We start from the raw sequence: 22,894 nt of genomic DNA on the forward strand, positions 1-22,894 counted from the left end.
TAAAAATCCTGTGCAATTTACTCTATTACCCAAGACATACAAGTACACATAAAAATGTAATTTGTGCAGCTTTTGGAAGAAATGCATTCAACAGAGAACCATGTGAAAACACACATGGGAATGGCTAAAACTTAATAGTCACTTGTAGGTATATAGCAATATTCCATCCATCCATCCATCCATCCATCCATCCATCCATCCATTCATTCATTCATTCATTCATTCATTCATCCATCCATCCATCCATCCATCCATCCTGTAAACTCAACGCAGAGAACACTGGACCCCATCATAGAGCACAATCACATGCACACTCACACACCCATTCACACGCTACATACATTTGCAGATGCCAAGGTGTCTAGAAAACATGTCTTTAGACTGGGAAAGTAAACTAGAATACATGGAAGAAACTGCAAAGCACAGGCATGCAAACTCAAGGCAAACAGGGCCGAGAACTGTAATTTTGAGCTGTGCATGGAAATTTAATTATTATTTTTTATTTTTATTTATATTTTTTAATAAGCTGTATTCCACCTAGCTTAGGGTTGCTTTGCAAAGGATTACATCAAAATGTAAAACATGACACACAGCATACTTGCACACTAATATGCCACTATCACTATCACTATCACTATCACATTTACTATCAATAACTCTGCTGTGCTCAGAATGGTCCATCACCCATATAATATATAATCAGGGGTGGTTCTTCTTCTGTGTTTACCTATAAATGATTACATGACCTATAGGTGCAACTACAAGGTTAGGGAACTTAATAAAGTGGTCATTATGTGTACACTGCAATCTAAATAAAGAAAAAAGCAATTTTTTATAATACTGAGGTCTGAGATCTTTATTTGTCTTTGTGGGAAATATAATTTCCAAATGCCAGCATCCCTGAGTGAGATATGTGTGACAGGACCACACAGTCCCGTCATCATATAAAACGATGGGGATGTGAATCTTGTCCACAAATAACAGCAGAAAATGAAATCCTTATACAGTTAAGCCTATTGTACATAATGAGCCTTTTCTAAAAAGATTAAGAGTCCAGGGTTTATGATTTATGCTTCAGTAAGAGGTCGATGCTCATTTTTTGGAGATATAGCTAGTGTGGATTTAAAAAATCTTTCATTGTTGGGAAAGTGCTCAATTAATTAAAAAAGGGCAATTTTATATCTATCTAACACATTATAAATAAATATAGGTGAATGCAAGAGAAATGGTCTGACTATGTGAGCTTTAGCTTCATGTAGGTTCTTATAAACCAGTCAATCTCTTCATTCTGTGCTGAAGTGGTCTATGTAAATTGAGGGATAATTTTATTCACCCCAGAGCCTTTCCTACAACCTGTCCATCAGCTCCTGTTGTGTCATTTACGCAGTCATTTCGAAGCAGCCTCGTCGGTGTGTCTGCATGTCTCGCACTCGGCGGATGGACTGGATCTGTGGATGGTTGGCTCCCCAGTCATTCCAGTGCTTGTAGGGGCCATATTCAAACAGGTACTGGTATCCACGATAGCCAGGGTACTGGTACCCAACCCACCTACAACACAACAATTTGAACTGTTCATTTGTGAAAGTAATCTCTCTTTATAGTACTGACGTCGACTTTAAAAAACAGTTGACATACGTTCCTCCGGAGACCTGAATGCTTGCTACTCTGTCATAGAAGCCATAGGACCACATACTGGGGATGTCCTCATCACAAACCTCCATCTTACGACCCTCAAAGTTTGCACACTCATACAGGCAGATCTTATGATCCTGGGAATCCTGTAAGGAAACAGGAACAGATACATTTTTATATACGTTCTCCTTAATCCATTGACTTGTTAAAAGGATATTTATACTTCTCAAGCTTCTATAGATTAAAGCTATGCTAAACAAAATTCAAACCAAAACTAAAAATGTTATTTATCAGATCAATACATAATTTGCTGAGCTAATCTGTGCAATATATTACATCATGTTGTCCGGCATCTGCTGCCCAAAGAAAACGTTGTAATCGTAAATCTGTCATACAGCAAGTTATACCAGCATTTTTGAACCTGAATAGATATGAATCAAAACATAAAACTGAAGTTATTTGCATCATCAAACTAGTGACCAGGTGAAAATTAGCTGATAATCTTGTGCCTCTAATTCACCCACCATGCGGACTGGCCTGAGTGACATGAGACAATCACAACGGTGGCTATTGGACCAGGTGTCCCAGCGAGGATACTCTCCCTTCTCCAACATGAACATCTCACCATGCATGTCTTGCTGTTCGTAACCCACCCACCTGAAACCATTGAAAAACATGCTGTATATTCAAATACACTAAAGAAAAATCCAGAGCCACTAGGACAAAGTTTTTTGTTTTTTTGTTTAAGTGTTTGGTGTACAGCTCAGTACAACACTGTGTACGTCACTGGTTTGGCTACAGACTTACGGGCCACACTCCACTCTGATGGAACGCACACGATCAAAGCCCTTATCGCAGATATTACGACACTCGCCGTTCAACTCCATACAGCGACCTTGGAAATTCTCACACTCGTACAGATATATCTAGTCATACATGTAATATGACAGAGATTTTCAACTAAATTATTTGGCACACACTTTACATGCTTTTCAGTATTCAAGAATATGGTGAAGTGAAATGAACAACGTATTAATCTCATTTACTGGTAATAAAGAAGAGTGTTGACTTACTTTGTATGTGTGCATCCCCATGGAAGAACGGCTCCCAATACTCCCCTGCACTGCGGTATGAGACATGACTGAGGCTACAGAAACAGAGGACAAGTGAAATAATTAAAGCACTGTGATCATTTTGTTACCCTGTTAAAAAGGGGAAGCTCTCTATTTTTAAGGCAGCAGTAAACATTGTTTATATCACTAGTATTTTCCAGCCCTTGTGTCTCATAGGATCTCAAAACACATACTTAACTACTTGAAACCTACAGTAGTCAGTCTTAATTAGGTGAACCTGTCAAATGCCATGAAGATCTAGTCATTTTTCAGGTTTTTGGATATATATGAATATATAAGCTATATTCTCTGTTGTAAAAAATATTTTAACAGAACAACAACATTTAACAGAACAGCGTTCATCTCACTGTAGATGTCATTATGATATACATGTCAAAGGACTCGCATACCACACCAGACTTTGTAGAGTGAAGACAACATGAAATTATATTGTACAGGTTCATCCAAATTTTTAGGTATTTCATTGGATTAGATTTTATACTAAAAAAATAAAAAAATAAAAAAATAAAACAGCCTGTGTTCTCACTCATTTTCTACTGCTTATCCGAACTACCTCGGGTCACGGGGAGCCTGTGCCTATCTCAGGCGTCTTTGGGCATCAAGGCAGGATACACCCTGGACAGAGTGCCAACCCATCACAGGGCGCACACACACACACTCTCATACGCTACGGACAATTTTCCAGAGATGCCAATCAACCTACCATGCATGTCTTTGGACCAGGGGAGGAAACCGGAGTACCCGGAGGAAACCCCCGTGGCACAGGGAGAACATGCAAACTCCGCACACACCAGGCGAAGGCGGGAATCAAACCCCGACCCTGAAGGTGTGAGGCAAACGTGCTACCCACTAAGCCACCGTGCCCCCCATACAGCCTGTGTTGTCATCTTTATAAACTATTAAGAAAGTATTTTCCAATTATTTCAGTATTTTTTCTCTTAAGACTGTCTTCATCCAAAGACATTTTTTTGACAATGACATCATCCAATGACAAATCCATATTTAAAAAAGTAAAAGCCTAATTTGCATGAATAAAGGTACATTGTTTTAAGGATCAATACAACACAAAGGTGTGAAAATAGGTGTGACAATGTTTAGCACTCAACAAAGATTCAGATATCTATTGTAAAAAAAAGTGCAGTGCTTTACTTTAAATTATATAGTAACTAGGATCACTGTTTGAATTCTACACTCAGCACCTTAAATGATATTGGATTATATGAGCTTCCCATGAGACGGGATCCTCTTTAATCCCAGTAATGGTATCTCTTTCATTATCCATTTACCCCACCCGAATCTCACCCAAACACTGCAGTCAAGAAGTGAGCGATGGAATGTAAGAGAGGTGCTGGCACAGGAAAAGATGGCAAGGCCCAAATGAAGCTCTTTCCAGCCACAGGGAGGGTTATATATATATACAAACACACCCCAGTGATGCTACTGAGCCAGAATGCCACCAGGCCATTGGATAAAAGCGTTGGTTTTTAGGAGCTGACCTTGCTGACTCTGTATGATGCTTTGTTCCAGGACTCAGCTGGACACCCACCAGTGTCAGCAAAAAGCCAGTCCACACCATAATTCCCACCACCCCAGCTCACTCTGTCCTGCTATCCCAGTATCCCTTCATTCCTCTCTCTCTCTCTCTCTCTCTCTCTCTCTCTCTCTCTCTCTCTCTCTCTCTCTCTCTCTCTCTCTCTCTCTCTCTCTCTCTCTCTCTCTCTCTCTCTCTCTCTCTCTATCCATGTAGGATTTGAGTACAATGTGCTGACTTTAGTAGGCTAGTCTAGATTCAGCACACACAGTGGTCTGATGTGTTTTTATGTGTACTACTGGACTGTTTACTGTGTTTTTGGCTTTTGGATTCTATGACCTTGACTTAAACAGAGAATCCAGAGAATTTGACACGAATCAGTTCGAATTGCTACTTGATTCAAATAGATAAACAAATTTTGTGCCACAATAGCAGCATTTGTTAATGAAATTGAACAGACTTGTCTATATCACAATTATCTTCATGTTTAACAAGATATTCCAAAATAATGTTCTTTAGATTAAAAAGACTTATTTACTGCACATCATCTCACTTTTCTTTCCACCATGTCACACTCCTCCTCGTGGTCCCCTCTAGCCTTGTCCAGCAGCCTGCTTTGCATAAAATCAAAAGAGTGGGCAGGACACGGATGTTGAATGGATAGACATGTAAAGGCTTATGTGTGTGTGTGTGTGTGTGTGTGTGTGTGTGTGTGTGTGTGTGTGTGTGTGTGTGTGCATGCATTTATGTGTGGGTGTATGTAAGAACAGGAGGTCAGTTGAAGTGCTGTGTGTCTGAGGGTTGAGAGTAATGAACAGATGGTTCCCAAAGATGGTCTTTATGATCATTTTTTTATTTCCGCAATTAAAATGTAAACATTTGACAAATGACTTAGCTTTATTTGCTTTGGTGATAAAGGTAATATGTAAATGTGATGCAGGAAGTAGCGTTGTGTAGAATGATCTCTAACTAGGACAGACTCCCTCTGTGCGGATGTGGGTCTTTCTCCTGACAAAACTGTCATGTGTAAAACTATGTATGTAAGCAACTGGCCTGGCAGGGTACCGTAGTGGGCACGGTGCCCTCCTGGCAGCCGGTAATGCGGGTTGTGCAAAGCCAGTGGCTCAGGTGTGAACAATGAGGCCTGGAGCAAAGTGCTGACCGTTGGTTGGCCTGTGGCCTAGCTTTCCTGTCAGCCAAGCCATGTATAAATAGATCCCAGTGTGAGGTCGGGACACCGTTGTGTGGAGCCCCTTGACAGCCGTTTATTAGGTAGGTCAGGTAAGCTGTACATATCAGTCCTTTCAGTCACTTGTGTCATTTTCTATCCGTCTTGCAAAAATCTTTGGTAGCGAGGCACCATAGCACAACATACTGTAGTGTTCCTCATGGACCAAAATAAACACAACATGCATGCATTTAACCACATACTGAACATTGCACATTCACTCAAAGGACCATGCAAATTTGTAATGAAATTTGTCATATTCTGGATAATTTATTGATTCTTCTGTTATAATTAGTTAATAACAGATTATGTTTTGATCATTAAAATGCATTGTGAATGTTGATCCTGTTTTGTGTGTTTGTTCTTTTTGCATAATCAGTGAAAGAAGCAGTGAGCTTTGTGAAATCTGGCTAGTTAGGGCAATACTGGTATTGATTCTGATATTCTTTCCATTTTGCCTTAATAAATGCATTTCTAGCTTAACTGCCAAACATACATAGCCCTATGCATGTTTCCATTACCTTATTGTGTGTGTACGTTTGTGTTTCTCAGGTCAATTACTCAGTATTGAGGTATTTATAAGCATGGCTCAGACAAACCCAATGCCAACAGGACCATGGAAGGTGAGTCTGTAGTTAGTCTGCAAATATACTTAAATAAAAACAGACTTCATTTTTTTTTATAAGCTGTTACACTTTACTGTCTAGATCACAGTATATGACCAGGAGAACTTCCAGGGCAAACACATGGACTTTACTTCTTCCAGCAAGAACATCATGGAGTGTGGAATTGACAATGTTCGTTCACTGAAGGTGGAGTGTGGAGCGTAAGTTCTCAGCCATGTTGCCGTAGTTGTGAGGGGGAAAAAAATGAAGACTTATGCTGATATTTGTTTTCCGATAAGACTTTCAAATTGCTGATGTACAGTATTGTGCTCCTTAACATTGTTGTGCATGTGTGTGCTTGGGTAGCTGGGTGGGTTATGAGCACTCCAGTTTCTGTGGGCAGCAGTTCATTCTTGAGAGAGGAGACTACCCTCGCTGGGAAGCATGGAGTGGCAGCAATGCCTACCATATTGAGAGACTGATGTCCTTCCGCCCAATCTGCTGTGCTGTGAGACTTATATACTGTTATATGCTGTTATAAACACCTAATTTATTGTTCACCATTCATAATGATACAGTAATCTTATAGAAAACAAGTATACTTATATATATATATATATATATATATATATATATATATATATATATATATATATATATATATATATAAATAAATAAATAAATAAATAAATGACATTGTACTGCTTGTATTGGATTGCATGCACAAACATGAAAAGACTGCTCTGATATTTGCAGAACCATAAGGAGTCAAAGATCATAGTCTTTGAGAAAGAGAATTTCATTGGACGCCAGTGGGAGATAAGTGATGATTATCCCTCTCTTCAGGCCATGGGCTGGCCAAACAACGAGATCGGATCCATGCAGGTCCAAAGTGGGGCGTAAGTATCGTGCATTCTATTTCTTCTATACTCTCTCTTTTTCCTTGTGTATTGCCTATTATTTTTTTAAATAAAAGGCTTTTCACAGTGTCACACCCTTATGACAAGAAACTATGAACGTAATTTATAGCAGTGTAATCCCTGTTCCTTTATTATAACAAATAACAAAAAATGGTAAAATAATGTATGCTAAGCTATTATTGGTGGGGAAGTCAGTATGATATCTCTTCAAACGTTTGCTTTGAATGTTCTAAATGTGATGAAGTATTCGGTAATAACTTTATCAAACCAATTTTTTTTGCTTTAAACAGCTTTTAATTCCTCTTAATGCTCTTCTATATTTAATGATGGTTAATATAATTAACTCTTTCACCTAATTACAGTTTAATCCTGAAGTCCATAATGAATATATAGTAGATTACTATTTTAAAATTTGGAACCTGTTTAATCCTCCCAGTCTAACTTTGAGAAAGTCAGCCTATTGTTCTACCTCACTTTCTCACTTCCTTCTCATATTCTAGCTGGATTTGCTACCAATACCCTGGCTTCCGTGGCTACCAGTATCTCTTGGAGTGTGACTGCCATGGAGGCGAGTATAAACACTACCGGGAGTGGGGATCCCATGCCAGCACCTTCCAGGTGCAATCGCTTCGCCGTGTCCAGCAATGAGGACTCCCCTCTTCACCCTCCCATGCCAATTTCCACCTCCTTGCTCAACTCCTCATCCTCCCCCTCCTTCTCATCTTCATCCTCTACCTCCTCCTTTCCTCTGCTCTTCCATTTCTGCTATGACCAGACCAGTTATGGCACAAGCTTGATTTCTGGTGCTACATGGCAAAGTGTTAAATGCTTTGCTCTTGCCATTTCCAAAAATATGGGAGTGACAGATCACAAGCATGCAGTAGCCATGAATAAAGCAGTGATGGGAATTCAGTACTTATCATTGTCACAGTGTGATCAATGCTAAAGTGATCAATAAAAGCAAAGAAATAAAACATAAAAATATTTTGAGTATTTTTCCTCTTTCCAAAACAATGACAATAAATTACCTGCTGATTTGTTGTGAAAACAAATGACTTAAAAATGCAGATCTCTGTATTTTAGTGTATTTAAACCCTTTTTAGTGTTTTTTTATTAATATGTAAGAATGGGTATTTTACATAGTCATTATTTTTTAATGCTTAAACTTGTGATGGAGTGTCCGTAGTTTCAAATGAACAATTTAAAATTTGTCACCCCATCCTAAAAAAACCCCACAACAACAAATATACTACATATACTATATATACACACACTATACTATACTATACATATATAAATAAATATATTTATATATTTATATAAATAAATACATATATAAAAGCAAAGAAAAAACATAAAAATACCTATTTATATGTATTGGGATTGTAATGATATAATAGACATCCTGTTGTGGGAATTTTTATACATACACACACACACACACACACACACACACACACACACACACAGATAGTCTCTCTCTCTCTCTCTCTCTCTCTCTCTCTCTCTCTCTCTCTCTCACACACACACACACACACACACACACGGGCACACACACACACACACACACACGGGCACACACACACACACACACACACACACACGGGCACACACACACACACACACACACACACACACACATATATATATATATCTATAATGTCTATAATTACATTGTAGATACAATCCATGGATTCAACATTTCTTTGCAATACATACAGATACACATAGAAAACAATTGGTAATTGTCCATAACAGCTGATTTTTTTTTTAGCAAGATCCATTCACATTTAATTCTGTTATTCTTGTTTGACTACTGATGTTATTGTGCTAGTTTACTAAAAAGCCAAACTGGGTGTGGAAACATTTTGCCAAAACATTTTTGTATCACTACAGCAGTAAAGATAAAAAAAACAGATCCAGGGTTTGTATCAGATCAAGAGCCTTGAGGATGATGGCAGGGGAAAAACAAAACAAAACAACACGTGCGTCACCTAGTGGCCTAACGGGAAGTCTGCGGCGGGGAGATCCGGAAGTAGGGCGGTGACGTCATCTGAAACGTTGACGCTACGAAAACATAGAACTTCAAGACGATATCGAAGTTTACCGAATATTATTCTAATTGACACCAGGACTGTCCGAATACAGCAGAGACAATAATGTCTGTCGTGTTGGCGATAATAACAGCTGCTGTTGCTGCATATATACTTATTTATTACAATGGTTTTCGATGTGCCAGGTGTAAAAGTGCAGAGATGCTGCAGGGAAAGACAGCTGTAGTCACTGGTGAGTTATAACACTGCAAAATCACCTCGTTTACAAGTGTCACCAAATGCAGGGTTGCTGGCAGACTGCACGGTTTACTGTGGTTATAAAAGAAATATTTGTATTACAGGTGCTAACACTGGCATTGGGAAGGCAACAGCCATGGATCTGGCCAGGCGAAGGGCAAGAGTTATTCTGGCCTGCAGAAACAAGGAGAAAGCTGAGGCTGCTGCATATGACATCAGAAGGGTGAAGTAATGTCATGGTGTTATGAAAAAGTCTGAATCAGGGCTTTGGTGGTGTACAGTGCAACATAGTCAATATTGGTGTCTGTGTTTTGTAGGAAACTGGTAATACAGAGGTGTTGTTTATGCATCTGGACCTGGCCAGTTTGAAGTCCGTGCGTGATTTTGCTGAGACATTTCTCAAGACTGAGCCCAGACTGGACCTGCTCATCAACAATGCAGGTGACTGTTGCATGTTTTGGTAGAGAAAGAGGAAACTGGAGGCAGGCTATGGGATAACGACTTGATTTATCAGAGCTACAGAAAACAAAACAGAACTGAGAACTAAGTACTACAAGGTTCTACAAGGTCTTCTGTAGCAAAAAGATGCACGCTTGTAAATATTAAGAGTTAGCAGCAGATTGTTTGTAGCTTCATTTAAAAGTAGTAGGCAATGCAGTGTGTGTGTGTGTGTGTGTGTGTGTGTGTGTGTGTGTGTGTGTGTGTATGTGTCCGCAGGCGTTTGTGTGCATGCATGCATGTCAGTCAACTCTCTGAGAATTATGGAGCCCGGGTGTCCATGGGATCCACACACTAAGACATAGTGTTGGTGTGTACAAATGAGTGTGTGTGTGTGTGAGAGTGTGAGAGTGTGTGTGAGAGAGAGATGGAGAGAGACAGAGAGAGTGTGTATGTGTTTGTGAGTGAGGCCTGGGCTTTGTCTTGCACTGTTTTGTTGTTTATTTAAAACACACAATTTTGAAATATGAGCAAAGTAACATAAAATAAAAATATTTTATCAAGGAGTGATGGCAGGAGGCAAAACCGAGGATGGCTTTGGCATGGCGTTCATGGTTAACCATCTGGGCCACTTTCTTCTGACACTGCTACTTCTGGATCGGCTGAAGGCATCAGGGCAGAGTCGAATCGTCAATGTGTCAGCTAAGCTTCATTGCCTGGGCTCTGTGGACTTCAGCACTCTCAGCACACACAAGGATTTGGTGTCAGGAGAGTCATTGTGGCACATCTTCATGGCCTACTGCCATAGCAAACTCTGTAATGTTCTGTTTACCCGAGAGCTGGCCAACCGTCTAGAGGGCAGCAGTGTGACCTGTTACAGCTTGCATCCTGGTTAGTGATCAAATCAGATATACCATTTTTGTGTCTTTAGCTCTCAGAGTGTTGACTAATATGATGACGAGCTCCATGCCATGTTCAAGTCGCATCTTTGGCACAGAGTGTTTAAAATATCTATTATATACTCTTGGGCAAAATATAAACAGGCCATGGCTCTTTTCAACACAGCAATGATGCAGATCAGTTAAAGACTTAAAGACAAAGTTAAGACTCATTCCATGTTAGTATAGCATCTATCTATCTATCTATCTATCTATCTATCTATCTATCTATCTATCTATCTATCTATCTATCTATCTATCTATCTATCTATCTATCTATCTATCTATCTATCTATTTACACATTGTTTCATTGCTTGGACCCTTGTTTGCTCTAGTGTGACTGAGATAAGGCTCACTGCATATATTCTCCCCATATATCTCTTTCATTTCAGGAGTTGTAGCTACAGAACTGGGACGCTATATACTTTTTTGGATGAGGCTGCCGATGCTGATCATCTCCAAGTTCTTCTTTCTGACCCCAGACAGCGGTGCTCAGACTACGCTGCACTGTGCCCTCCAGGAGGGCTTGGAGCCTCTTAGTGGCCGATACTTCTCTTCTTGTGCCCTATGCAATGTCAGTGACATGGCCCGAGATGATGGGCTGGCCAAAAAGCTGTGGGAAGTGAGCGAGAGGATGTGTGGCCTGTCATGAGTGAGAGGTATGAGAGCTTCAGGGGTTTACTAAATGACCACCGGGTGCCTAATGCCAGTGTGGTGATATTGTGTGATTATAGATTAAAATGTTCATTTTACATTAAACTGATGTTGTTTGGTTTAAGGAAGTAAACTGCCATTGGAATACCCTGGAATTTGTCACTATAACAGGAATTCCTGTGAACCGGAATATATAAAGGGAAACTTAAGGGCTGTTTGTATCTGGAACAATAAAAATGTCATAACATGCTGATTTATTACATGTATAACATGTAGTGTCATATTAATTAAACTAAGCTTCTAAATAAAGTTTGAAGAAACTGTTACAATATACGGTACATTTCATAATATTTAGGTTTTCTAGCAGCACTAGTGTCTTTTCTTAACACAGCAAAGAAGGAAAAATAAAACAATGGGTACAGTATATACATGAAATGTCCGCGTTAATACCCGGTAAACTTGCACTTTTCTGGTGTCATCCAAACAGCCGATCATGTGGGAGCAGCACAAAGCCTGAAATCATGCTGATACAGGTCAAGAGCTACAGTTAATGTTCATAACAAACATAAGAAAGAAGAAAAAATGTGATCTTCATGACTCTAACTGTGGTATGCATGTTGGCACCAGATAGGTTGGTTTGAGTATTACAAATACTGCTGATCTCTGGAGATTTTCACACTCAGCAGTCTAGAGTTTACACAGAATCATGCGAAAAGCAAAAAAGCTCTGAGTGAGTGACAGTTCTGTGGGTGGAAAAGAGAAAGGGGTCAGACAAAATCGCCAGATTGTTTTGAGCTGCCAAGAAAGATGCAGTAACTCGTATAATTACTCTTTACAACTGCGGTGAGCAAAAAAGCATATCAGCATGTACAAATCATCATGTGGACGGGTTGAAGCAGCATCTACATAAAATCCATAAAAAGGTTCCACTGAAGATTTGTCAGCCAAGAACTAGAATCTAAGGCTATCATGGGCAAACACTTTTTTTTTCTGTGCCCATGGTTGCCTAAGACTCTAGTTCTTGGCTGACAGGAGTGGAACATGACTTGGTCTTGTGTTTTTCTAGCCCATCCACATCAAAGTTTGTTGTTTTGTGCATGTTACAGGAAGATGTTTTTCTTCTGACCACGTTTGCAGAGAGTATTTTAAGATTATTTGAGTTACTATAGAGTTCTTTTCAGCTCAGATCAGTCTGCTCATTCTCTTCTGATCTCTCTCATAAATAAGGTCTTCCAGCTGCAGCTCCTTCACACACGGGATGTTATTTGTTTTTCCAGCTATTCTCTGTAAAGTCTGGACACTCTTTTGTATGAAAATCTCAGAAGATGAGCAGTTTATGAAATTTCTAAAAATGCCACACATTAAAGTCACATAAATTCCAACTTTTCTACATACTTATGTTTGTTATGAACATTAACTGAAGTTATTGACGTGCACCTGCATGATTTTATGCTTTGTTCAGCTGGCATGTGATTGTCTGGTTAGATAGCTGCATAAATGTTCATGTGGAAAGGTGTTCCTAATAAAGTGGACGTTAGTGTATATCAGTTATTTGTTAGTGTAGGTTCAGCTCAGAGAAGTGTATATTTATTTCTTTATCAGTATTATATCTGTAAATGTATGACTAGATCAGGTTTATCTTTATACCTCCCAGGCTTTCTGTTGCAACTGATATCAGATGTATTGTATCTGCTTCGGTTTCATCACTAGGTGGCACAAGCACGCCACTGTACCACTCCAGACCTGCCAATCATCAGCATGAGTGTGAGGGCAGCATAACCCTAACTAAAAAGACATCTGTCGAGATGACAGCCATCGGGATACGGTGCTGCAAAGCTTTAGAGAATACTGAGAATTTGAAATCATTTCCTGTAATTTTGAAAGTGTGTTGTAGTCCTAATCAGTTCCGTTTTTATGGCTTCATCTGCTTTTCACTGGCCTCGCTTTCATTTCCTGAGAGGGCTCCGTGACCAGACCAGACCTCAAGTCTTTCAAGGCTGAAAAGAAATAACGTCTTTAACAGTCTTTAAGGTGTGCTATGATTATGCTGTGATAATTTAGAAATCTTGGTGTTCACAGCGTGGCTGGGATCGTTACAGACAGAGCCAAGACTCAAGGCTGCCAGGAGGTCGATGAGAGCGAAGGTGTGCAGAGTGAAACCCTTTCTCACACTCGCGCTTGTGGTATGATTAGTCTGTTGCTTATAGACGCTACTTTATAAGTGGAAGATGTTTTTTTGCTATGTGCAATCCATTGACTGCTTTAAAATGCACTCTTTTGACTCTTTGAGCTTTCATAGCATTCTGTAGAGAGACACACACTGTTCTGAGGACAGCCATTGAAAACATTTCAGTGCTCACATGCATCTTTAAAAAAAAAACTAGACACTTATATTAGCAGTGGATACTATAGTAAATAATATATCACCAGATTCATAGACATTTTTTACTTTCCATGATGTGCATCATGATGTTTAGGTCTGAGAACAAATCGATGTATCATTTGTAACGTTTTCTTGTAACGTTTTTATATTTATATTTTCTTTAGATAGTTTTTATATTAATTTTCGTTTAGATTGGATAATTAAATAGTTAGATAACCAAACAAGCAGACATAGTAAATATACAATTTTAAATAAAACTTTACAGTTTTAGAGAAAGGACATGGCTTTCACATCAAACAATCTGCTTCCAGTCAATTTATAATTATTTTAAATAAAAATACATATAAAAAAGGATGTACCAAGAAGGTTTGGTGCAGTTTTAAAGATAATGGATGATCATACAAGTTGTTAGAGTTCAGATATTTCTAGATCAGATTAAGAAAGGAAAATACAAACCTTGGAACTGATCTCATTTGTATTTCGCTAATATCCCAGCATGCATTAGCAAAGCAACATTTGAGAAGGCTGACACACTAAATGCTTTCTCGTTATGAATTAAATATATTTTTGAACTGTATATTACTTTATCTAACAAAAATACAATCTTGATTAAGAATTTCTCTTACAAATTTGCATGCCCTCTACAACAGCAGTTGTTTAATGGTGTTGGTGACTTTGTTGTTTGTTTTGTTTTTTTCTTTGGCTAGAAAGCAAGGTTAGTTCAAAATTTAAGATTAAAGTAGTGTGTGATCCTCAGTCAGTAGTTCTGTATGAGACTCGTTTGCGCATGTGTGTGTGTGTGTGTGTGTGTGTGTGTGTGTACATGCACCGTAAGTCTGCTGTTCGATCCGATCTCTAGATGTGACACATCGATGAGCGATGCCAGGTGTTTGCCTTGGACACACTCCCGAGCTCATGGGCACAGTACTTAACCACTGGATTAGTGCATCAATTAGCAATCGCTGCATGGGAGAGCCCTGATTGATCGAGAACTCTGATGGTCGGGTGAGTGTGAGACAAGCTGGAACTTGTGTTTGTGGAGAACAGCTGACTGTGTGCTTCTGTGTACACTGCCTTGGGTTAGATCTACTAGCGCCTAATACATAGGTAATACCTGTGCTGTTCCCAACACCAGTTTTGTCCCAAACACAAATCTTCTATATAATCATTCGCACTAGAAACTGATCCAAACATTTTCTAAAAATCATCTTTTTTAGCCATTTCTTGATGATGTATAAAGAGCATTCACAGCATCTACGAAAGTTCCGGCCATTTCATCATTCTTATCCTGCACAAACAAAGCTACACCAACAACAGCTACAAATGGAGAAGAGCTTAAAAGAAAAGATATACTAACATGTCATAGTGCACAATTGGAGACACAGCTCATACGTGTCTAATACAGAATGCAGGATATTTAATTTAAACGCTACAAACTTTGTACTGTAGTGTAATATATGATATTTGAAGTACACATGTTGTGTACATGAGTGATGAGTCTCGTAGCTCCAGCAGTTCATTCTTGGGTTGTGTGGATTGAAATGTTCTCCCTGTCTTTGCACTTGTTTCTTTTATCTTCTCAGATTTCTTCTGACCTGCTAAAAAACATGCTAGGTAGGTGGATTGGTGACGATAAACTGGCCCTGTATGGGGAGAAGTGAATATGTCCCTGCTTTACACATACTGTTTCCAGGCTCCAGATCCTCAACAGTCCTGACCAGGAATAAATGAACGAATGAACTGTGTAGGCAATAGAATCAAATGCCATTCATTTCCATCTGACATTAAGCAACTTAACACGCAACCATTATATTGTTCACATATGTTTATTATGATTACAGTTTGGAAAGAAGCTATCGATATATTTGTATGTATATAAAATCGTTTCAAATGTCAAATGACATTTTGCATAATGGGAAGTATGATGCACAATCTCCTGGCCTTTTGTTTGTACTTCTCACTACACAAGACCGTTAGGAATGCTCCATCCTTGTGCAGGCTATAAGTCGCACCTACATTACTGATTAACATCATGCCTGGGGGGGGTTTAGCAGGTGCTGAGGGTCTGATGTTCAGGATGTTGGTCTGTTGGGACGTGGTGTCTCACAGTTTAGTACCACGTTAGTGTAGAAGATGGAGCTGCCGATTCTGTGCACACTGTATGTTTGTATGTTTGATGGGTGAGGGTGTTAATGTGTGTGTGTGTGTGTGTGTGGGGGGGGGGTATTTGGTGATGACAATTTGGAGGCTTCAGATCCAGCTTATTAATCATTTTCTCTCTCTCTTTATCATGGCACGCGTCATGGAAATGCCGGTTGAAGTCGGTAAATAGAAGTATCCTTTGGGTCATGTTATTTCCACAGGTGCAATTAGCATCTCCATCTGCTAATCTGTGATTAATAATGTTTACAAATACACTAGAGCACTCCAGAGAGCAACTCTCACCTTTCTTTCTCTGTGCTCTGCTCTCTCTCTCTCTCTCTCTCTCTCTCTCTCTCTCTCTCTCTCTCTCTCTCTCTCTCTCTCTCTCTCTCCCTCTCTCAATCCCTTGTGTGAACAGACATGGCTGATTTCTCCAATGTCCTGTTGTTTAGTGTGAGGGAGAATCAAAATGCTGAATTTATTTGTAGGGGAGGGGGATGATAAAGGCAAAGCCAGCGCTTCACGTCACTTCTGCCGTCTGAACAATACAGAGGGACTGAGTGATTGATGATGTTGGAGCGTTGTTCCATGTTGGTGAGAAGCTGCTGGAATTATGCAGGGTCATTCTGTTACCTGTTTCTGTTGCTCATTGTTGGGTTTCTTTTCTCATTACCCTTTTAATTTTGTAGTACCAGGTTTATAAGTGTGCACGTTTGCATGGATTTTATAGTGGCCTGAATTGTTTGGGGTAGTTTATAGAAAAATGGCCTGTGAGAAAACCTGCATAACTTTTATGCCGAGCAGCACAGATGCACTGCAGTTATTGGATCATAACATGCACATGTCGTATATTATGAAACATGCAACCTATACATGTTACTGATTCTCTTATTTGATTCCAGCAAAATAGATCTGGAAAATGTATGGAAGAAATGTTCGGAGTGTGTGAGTGTTTGCTGCACTTATTCGCCTTACGAGAAACAGAAGATTTTTTTGTAAAAAAGACAACGAGTACATCCCTATGTAGTGCACGGTGTGACCCATTCATGATTCAGCCACAGATAAATGTGACAGAAAATGCAAAAGCCAGAAAGGGAAATTTTCCTGATGGCGGACGTTAGGGCTATGAGAGGAAGCGAGGAAACGATTGTCTGTTTCACGGCAGTGGTAGCTCAAGTGATTAAGGCTCTGTGTATTAGATTGGAAAATCAGGGTTCAAGCCCCAGTTCTGCCAAGCTGCTGCTGCTGGGCCCCTAAGCAAGGCCCTTAACCCTCTCTACTCTAGGGGTACTGTATCTGGATATGTGACAAAATAAAGGCTTCTTCTTCTTATAGCTGCTGTTACATTAGTGATAACAGGAGCTAAGTATTTTTGAGGAGGTTCCATGATATTAACTGCTTCTCTGTTGTTGATTATTTTCCTATAACAGCATCTTTTATTCCTCAGTGTATGTGACATTTGAACTGTGTATTTTTCTTCTGTTTGAAGATCCCTGCCTCTCCACAGTCCTAATCTAGTGATGGGTCATGGGCTATTATTTCTAAACAATATTAAGGTTGTCTTTTTTTTTTCCAGCCCTTCATAATTTGTTTATTAATATGACACTGAGGATAAGATGCAACGAATCTTGCCATGTTCCTGATTGATGCTCTGTAGGATCCAATAATTCATCATCTGCTTTAACTGTATTGTAGGCACTTTTTTTTTTTTTTTTTTGCAAAAGGGCCTCACATTTTTCTGTGATTATGTGCTGGCTTTAATTGTACACCTTCTCTTCTTCCGTTTCTGTCTGAAATAGACTTTCACCCAGAAGTGCCAATTTGTGTTAGTTTTCTTTAAAAAAAACAACAACAAAAAATTGATGAACATACATTCAGTCACACTATTTAGGTAAATGAGCCCATTTTGCATGTCTGGCAATTTAGTGTAATTTTACGAGGAAGCATAGCTCGCTGTGTGCCATGCAGTGTGCTGCTGCGTTGGGTCGTGCAGGAAAAGCTGTCATTTAGACAGGAGCTGCAGCATTCGGCAATTGTTTTACTAATTGCCAATTAGCTACCTTGGAATAAAGTGCCATCCTTTGTTGTATTTTAGTGATTTGCTGGCTAACCAGTCATTACCGATGTGTTCTGGATGTTTACAAAAACATTAAGTGTCACAGGGGAGCGATTGTGTTTTCTTCAAAAAAAACAACAAAAAAACACAAACAAAAAAACCCCACCACCATCCCTGGAGGTGCCGGTTAAACCAGGGGAGGAGAATGGAGTATTATATCATTTACTATGAGGTGCATTTCTGTTTGTACCCTAAAGAGGAAAAGTCAAGGTGTAAGTGTGTGTTTCTGATCAATTCAATCAACATAACAAAAAATGTGTTAACAAAACACATGATTTTTTTGTTGATAATGTCTTGCGTGTGTTTTTTCCCCCTTTACATCTATTCCATTCTATACATTTTTGACTAATGGATTAGCGAGTGGAAGGCAAGAGCGATGGTGTTCGAAAGGAAAACCTAAGGAGAAATTATGCTTTGTTTGAAACTTAAGAATGTGATTTAAGAATTAAGAGCGATTTAAGAGCTTTAAACTGTGAACAGTATGTCAGTGAAATGTTAAGTGGCATTCTACTACTATGGTGTGTAAAATAGCTGTGTTTTTATGTGGAAACTGAAATAGATTATACACACCAAACAAAACACAGATTTTCTTTCTATACGCTCATCTCAGACACAACTGAGGTCAAACAGTAAACAAAGCACTCTTTTGACAGCTCAAGGTTTGTGTTTTGTGTGAAGTTCATTGTAAATGGCCAGAGAAATACAGAGAAAGCACGATTATTGATCATGTTCTGGTTAAACCTGGGTGTAAGATGGAGAATAGACGGATTAAAAGCAGTCATTGTGTTGCACTAGGCCTTCATTCAGACCACGATGAATGAGCTATGTTGATTTTTTTAGAGGATGTATGTGTTTGCATTTGTGCCTTCTCCACTAACATAAGGCCCAGATGGACAAATATCAACAAGACTTCGGCGTTAGAGCTTCGGCAGTGGTGCTTTTGTGCTCTTTTCTCCGGGGGGCTAAATCTGTTAATTAATGAGAATGGTTAACTAACTCCTCTTGGCTCTGACAATTGCAAGAGCGTGCCAAAGCAACAGCACAGACAGATGTGTGAGCCAGTCGGACGGAAAACAAAATCGACACCGGGCTGCTCCTGTGCTGCAAAATGTGCAGTAAGTCATGTCTGTTAAACTTATCATGCCACTCCGTGTCTTCCCTTTAATTTGCTGTTAATCAGCTGTAATTGTGGCAGCTGCCATGCTCTCACTCTCTGGGTCAGTGTGTCTCACCGTGCCCACTCAGCCACAAGTGCCTTTATTTATAGGACGGATGTGAATCAGCAGCACTGCTTTGTTAGTTCAAGTCATCACAGTAGAAAATCCTTAAGCACATGTGTACATGGGACGTACAGGGTTACCCAGCTGAGGCATATACAGAGAGGCCCATCTCGTGTCAAGAGGAAAACTCAAGCTCAGGTAGGGATTTAATTTGGTTTGTCTATTACTCAAGGCTCTTCAGCTACCCAGGACTTGGAGCTGTATGCTCGTCTGCAGGCCCTCACAGCTGAGCCTCTCGATTGTGACCCTAAACCTCAGCTAATCCCAGAGAAATCCTGAGAGCTGCTCTTAGATCAGAAATTTAGATGATGGTTTTGAGGTTCTGATCAAAATCAGATCTGGTCAGCCCTGACTGATTGGATTTGGGATTTTTGTAGATATTTGTGTGTTTGTGCACTTATGCTGCTGTTGGTGCACTTTTGGTAAGAGAGGGGTGATGGACAGGAGAGTTAGTGATAGTGTAAACATTATTTTTGATTTAGACCTTGAATGTAAAAACGACTCAACAAGTGCTCCAGGAGAGTCCACTGCCACCCTTCTGGGCAGCTGTCTCAGCTCCGGAGGAGGCAGTAGAGTCATCAATATCGACTGCTGGCCATTGATCAGCTTTATTGATCAGGATGGGCAGCAGGGCCAAAGGAAGGAAAGGCCCGCTGATCCTCATCGCAGCAATTGTTTAGGGTCACTGACAAATCCAATTGCCTATCAGGGAGCGATCATGAGAACAAACGGCTGATGTCGATGCTAGGGCCGTGCCCTGTGGTAGCTGTCACTCAGCATTACTCCTGATGTGTGTATGTGTTTGGTTGTGATGCCAAGGGGATGGCACGCTGCCTTTTCCTGCCCTGCTATATAAAGTTTCAGTTTTATTCATAAAGTGCTTTACAAAGCAGCTTTACAGATATCCAACTCTATTCTATGTCAAACTTATGTTAAAGAAATGTTCATTCTAAGCTATACAGTTTTTATGATTTACCCCAGAAGATTCTTTTGCACACGATCAGTATACAGTATCCTATACGTTCGTCACTGGCTTTCCCATGCTCACTGAGATTCTGCTTTACCTCACAAACAGGTACACACCAGCAAAAAAGTGAGAAAGGCCTGCATGGCAGTGTCCCGAAACACAGCTCAATCCCACACCACTAATGTGGCCGGTAACAAAACAGAGCTTCTTCGAGGCTATTGAGGCTGGTTTGCTTTGCCTGGCTGCTCTGGGTGACAGACACAACACCTGGCTGCCGGGGTTCCCAATCAAAAGTGTGACTCGGGGCACTTTGCTAACTAATTATGGAAAACAGGAGCAACCTCACTTCATCCAGCTCCCCCCTTTTCAACACCCCAGTGCCTCTTTTTTGGGGGGTGTGCCTTTGATAAGGCTTGCTCTCTTGTCAACAAGCGTGTATTTAATTAGTGTTGATTGTTGTTAGCGTGTTCAATAGTTATTAATTAGGCCTGGGAGGGGCCCTTCATTTGATTGCATGCCTGGAGCAGTGACATCTTGTGTTGTTTCACACTCCAAACTATAAATGTGAGGGGCATAAAAAGGAGAGGATTTTATTTTCCTTAAGAATGTAGGTTTTCTTTTTCTTTTTTTTGCCATTAACTGCTTTCCCATAGTTTTAGAAGAGGCAAGTACAATACAGTTTGACAAAATTGATTTGCATTCATTGCCAGTGCTGCAATTTGGAACTTACCCCCTGTTCACTTAGCATGAGCATCACAGCATGCCCATCTGTTTACTATCGATGAAAGTGATAATACTATCAACATTATGGCTTTGCATAATACACCTCTCTATGCATTTCATACCTAGAAACTCCGACACTGTGAGCTGAGATGATCAGCCCAGGTGCACATATCTAGAGAGGAAAGGATGAGTGTTGGTAGAAAATTATTTCTATATGTATGTATATTTTACAATATATGTGTGGACGGGGTCTAAAAATATAATTTTCTGTCTGTGTGCACCAGGAATTGTCTTGGGGTTCATTCTAAACTTCTGCTGTGGGGTGCATTTCCCGCTGTTCAGCTGAGCATATACTCTCATTCGAAGGCGGCACAAGGAGCTCTGCCTATTAAAATGTAAATTCCCTCTCGGTGCACCAGGCCCAGACTGTGGAACTCAGCAGGTGAAGTGTGTGTGTGTGTGTGTGTGTGTGTGTGTGTGTGTGTGTGTGTGTGTGTGTGTGTGTGTGTGTGTAAATGCGACTGTGTGTTGTGAACCCATTTTCTAGCATGGTTTATTTTTGTAAGGGCAAAATGTGACGGAGTAAAACTCAAATTCAAAATTTTCCATATGTGTGCTTTAATTAATGCCATATGAACTGGTGAAAACGGGCTACATGTAAACATTTAGCACAAACATTAGCCACAGAAAACCAGTTTATTTTTATTTATTTATTTATTATTTTTTTAAAAGAAATTATACTTATGACACGCAATTTTGGAGCATCTTTGTGCTTTGTGGTTTTTGTTTTTTAAATCCACATGACCATGACAACACATTCAATGTTTTCTCCTGCCAGATGAGGTGTGTGTGTTTTTTTTTATGTTTTCTGTTTGTATAATTTTTTTAAATTATGGGCCCAAGCACAAAAGGTGTTGTGAGAATTCTTCTTCTTCTTCTTCTTCTTCTTCTTCTTCTTCTTCTTCTTCTTCTTCTTCTTCAGAAAAAGCATACGCTCATAATATTTTTAGCGGCGTATGTGTGTGAATACCTGCATGTATAGTTTTGCCTAGTAACTTCATGAAGTCGAGCATCATTTGTAATGGTGATGTATCTACTCTGATTTCAGAGAACATGTATATTATAATAAACAGCTACGTAACATATACATTATAATCTCAAAAACCTTTGTTGGAGGATTTATAACCAATCCTTATTTAGTTAAACAAGTGCATTTTTTATGTTCATTTTGACATATAGGCTTCTTAAATTAGTCTAAATGTAGAAGGTTTTCATTAATGATTATTACTTGGATTAAAACTTATATCAAACTCTCAAGGCTTGTGTAAATCCTTCAGCATTACTTTATAAAAGGTTCATATCTGAATGTGTAAGTTCTCCGTGTAGGCAGCCCTAAAAATATGTTTTTAGTCTCGGCCGACTCTCCAGAATGAGACACTAGGTGGAGCTGTGATCTTTTTTTAATGCAATTGTGTGTGTGTGTGTGTGTGTGTGTGTGTGTGTGTGTGTGTGTGTGTGTGTATGCACGTGTGTAAACCTGGGAGTGTATTTTTCTTATACAGGTAGGTGATATGCTGTGCACAATTGGACAAGCGTATTTCTGAGACCAACCTGATAATTAGAAATAATAGAGCATATAGTGAAAGGCCCAACACAGAATTAATCGATTTCTCTTGTCGGGTTAATGTATGACTGGGATTTGTGCTGCAACTAAATCAAGAATCATTGCATTGGATTCAATGAAAAATACATTAAATGGTTCTAAAGTCGAGGAGAACAAGAGTTTTTATTAGCTGCTCATTGGTCAAGCTGTCTTTCCCTTTTCCAATATTTCAACATGTATTATTTGGTTCATGCAGCTGTTCATATTTAGGAGTTCTGACGGTGTCAGTTCTTTGAATCTGTTGTTTCC

The 22,894-nt window shown here is 39.6% G+C and overlaps 3 protein-coding genes across 11 annotated transcripts; 2 read left to right on the plus strand and 1 right to left on the minus strand.

The window, feature by feature from the left end:
• Positions 1–689: 689 nt before the first annotated feature.
• crybb1l3 (crystallin, beta B1, like 3) lies at positions 690–2,799 on the minus strand. Its single transcript, XM_027147888.2, has 5 exons — positions 2,706–2,799; positions 2,440–2,558; positions 2,157–2,289; positions 1,636–1,778; positions 690–1,548 (listed from the first exon to the last, which is right to left on the minus strand). Exons 1-5 carry the CDS (start codon positions 2,769–2,771, stop codon positions 1,380–1,382), a joined length of 630 nt encoding a protein of 209 aa, XP_027003689.1. The 5' UTR covers positions 2,772–2,799; the 3' UTR covers positions 690–1,379.
• A 2,704-nt stretch (positions 2,800–5,503) lies between these two features.
• Positions 5,504–8,006, plus strand: cryba1a (crystallin, beta A1a). 2 transcript variants are annotated; one of them, XM_047820831.1, is made up of 7 exons: positions 5,504–5,577; positions 5,904–5,952; positions 6,077–6,147; positions 6,232–6,350; positions 6,496–6,637; positions 6,886–7,028; positions 7,550–8,006. In XM_047820831.1, exons 3-7 carry the CDS (start codon positions 6,109–6,111, stop codon positions 7,695–7,697), a joined length of 591 nt encoding a protein of 196 aa, XP_047676787.1. In that variant the 5' UTR covers positions 5,504–5,577; positions 5,904–5,952; positions 6,077–6,108; the 3' UTR covers positions 7,698–8,006. The 2 variants fall into 2 exon arrangements, with proteins under 2 accessions (XP_047676787.1, XP_027003563.1); XM_027147762.2 differs by having other exon boundaries at positions 5,514–5,568.
• A 1,065-nt stretch (positions 8,007–9,071) lies between these two features.
• On the plus strand, positions 9,072–21,953 carry dhrs13a.3 (dehydrogenase/reductase (SDR family) member 13a, duplicate 3). 8 transcript variants are annotated; one of them, XR_003440732.2, is made up of 9 exons: positions 9,072–9,335; positions 9,445–9,563; positions 9,658–9,781; positions 10,343–10,669; positions 11,110–11,376; positions 13,451–13,554; positions 14,590–14,759; positions 15,338–21,174; positions 21,267–21,953. XR_003440732.2 is itself a non-coding variant. In XM_047820835.1 (6 exons), exons 1-5 carry the CDS (start codon positions 9,209–9,211, stop codon positions 11,367–11,369), a joined length of 957 nt encoding a protein of 318 aa, XP_047676791.1. In that variant the 5' UTR covers positions 9,072–9,208; the 3' UTR covers positions 11,370–11,376; positions 21,267–21,953. The 8 variants fall into 8 exon arrangements, 2 of the variants coding, with proteins under 2 accessions (XP_047676791.1, XP_027003150.1); XR_007144414.1 differs by having other exon boundaries at positions 14,590–21,174; XR_007144415.1 differs by lacking the exon at positions 15,338–21,174.
• Positions 21,954–22,894: the final 941 nt, after the last annotated feature.

The sequence above is a fragment of the Tachysurus fulvidraco genome, chromosome 11, assembly GCF_022655615.1.
Source record: "Tachysurus fulvidraco isolate hzauxx_2018 chromosome 11, HZAU_PFXX_2.0, whole genome shotgun sequence".
Classification (NCBI taxonomy): domain Eukaryota; kingdom Metazoa; phylum Chordata; class Actinopteri; order Siluriformes; family Bagridae; genus Tachysurus; species Tachysurus fulvidraco.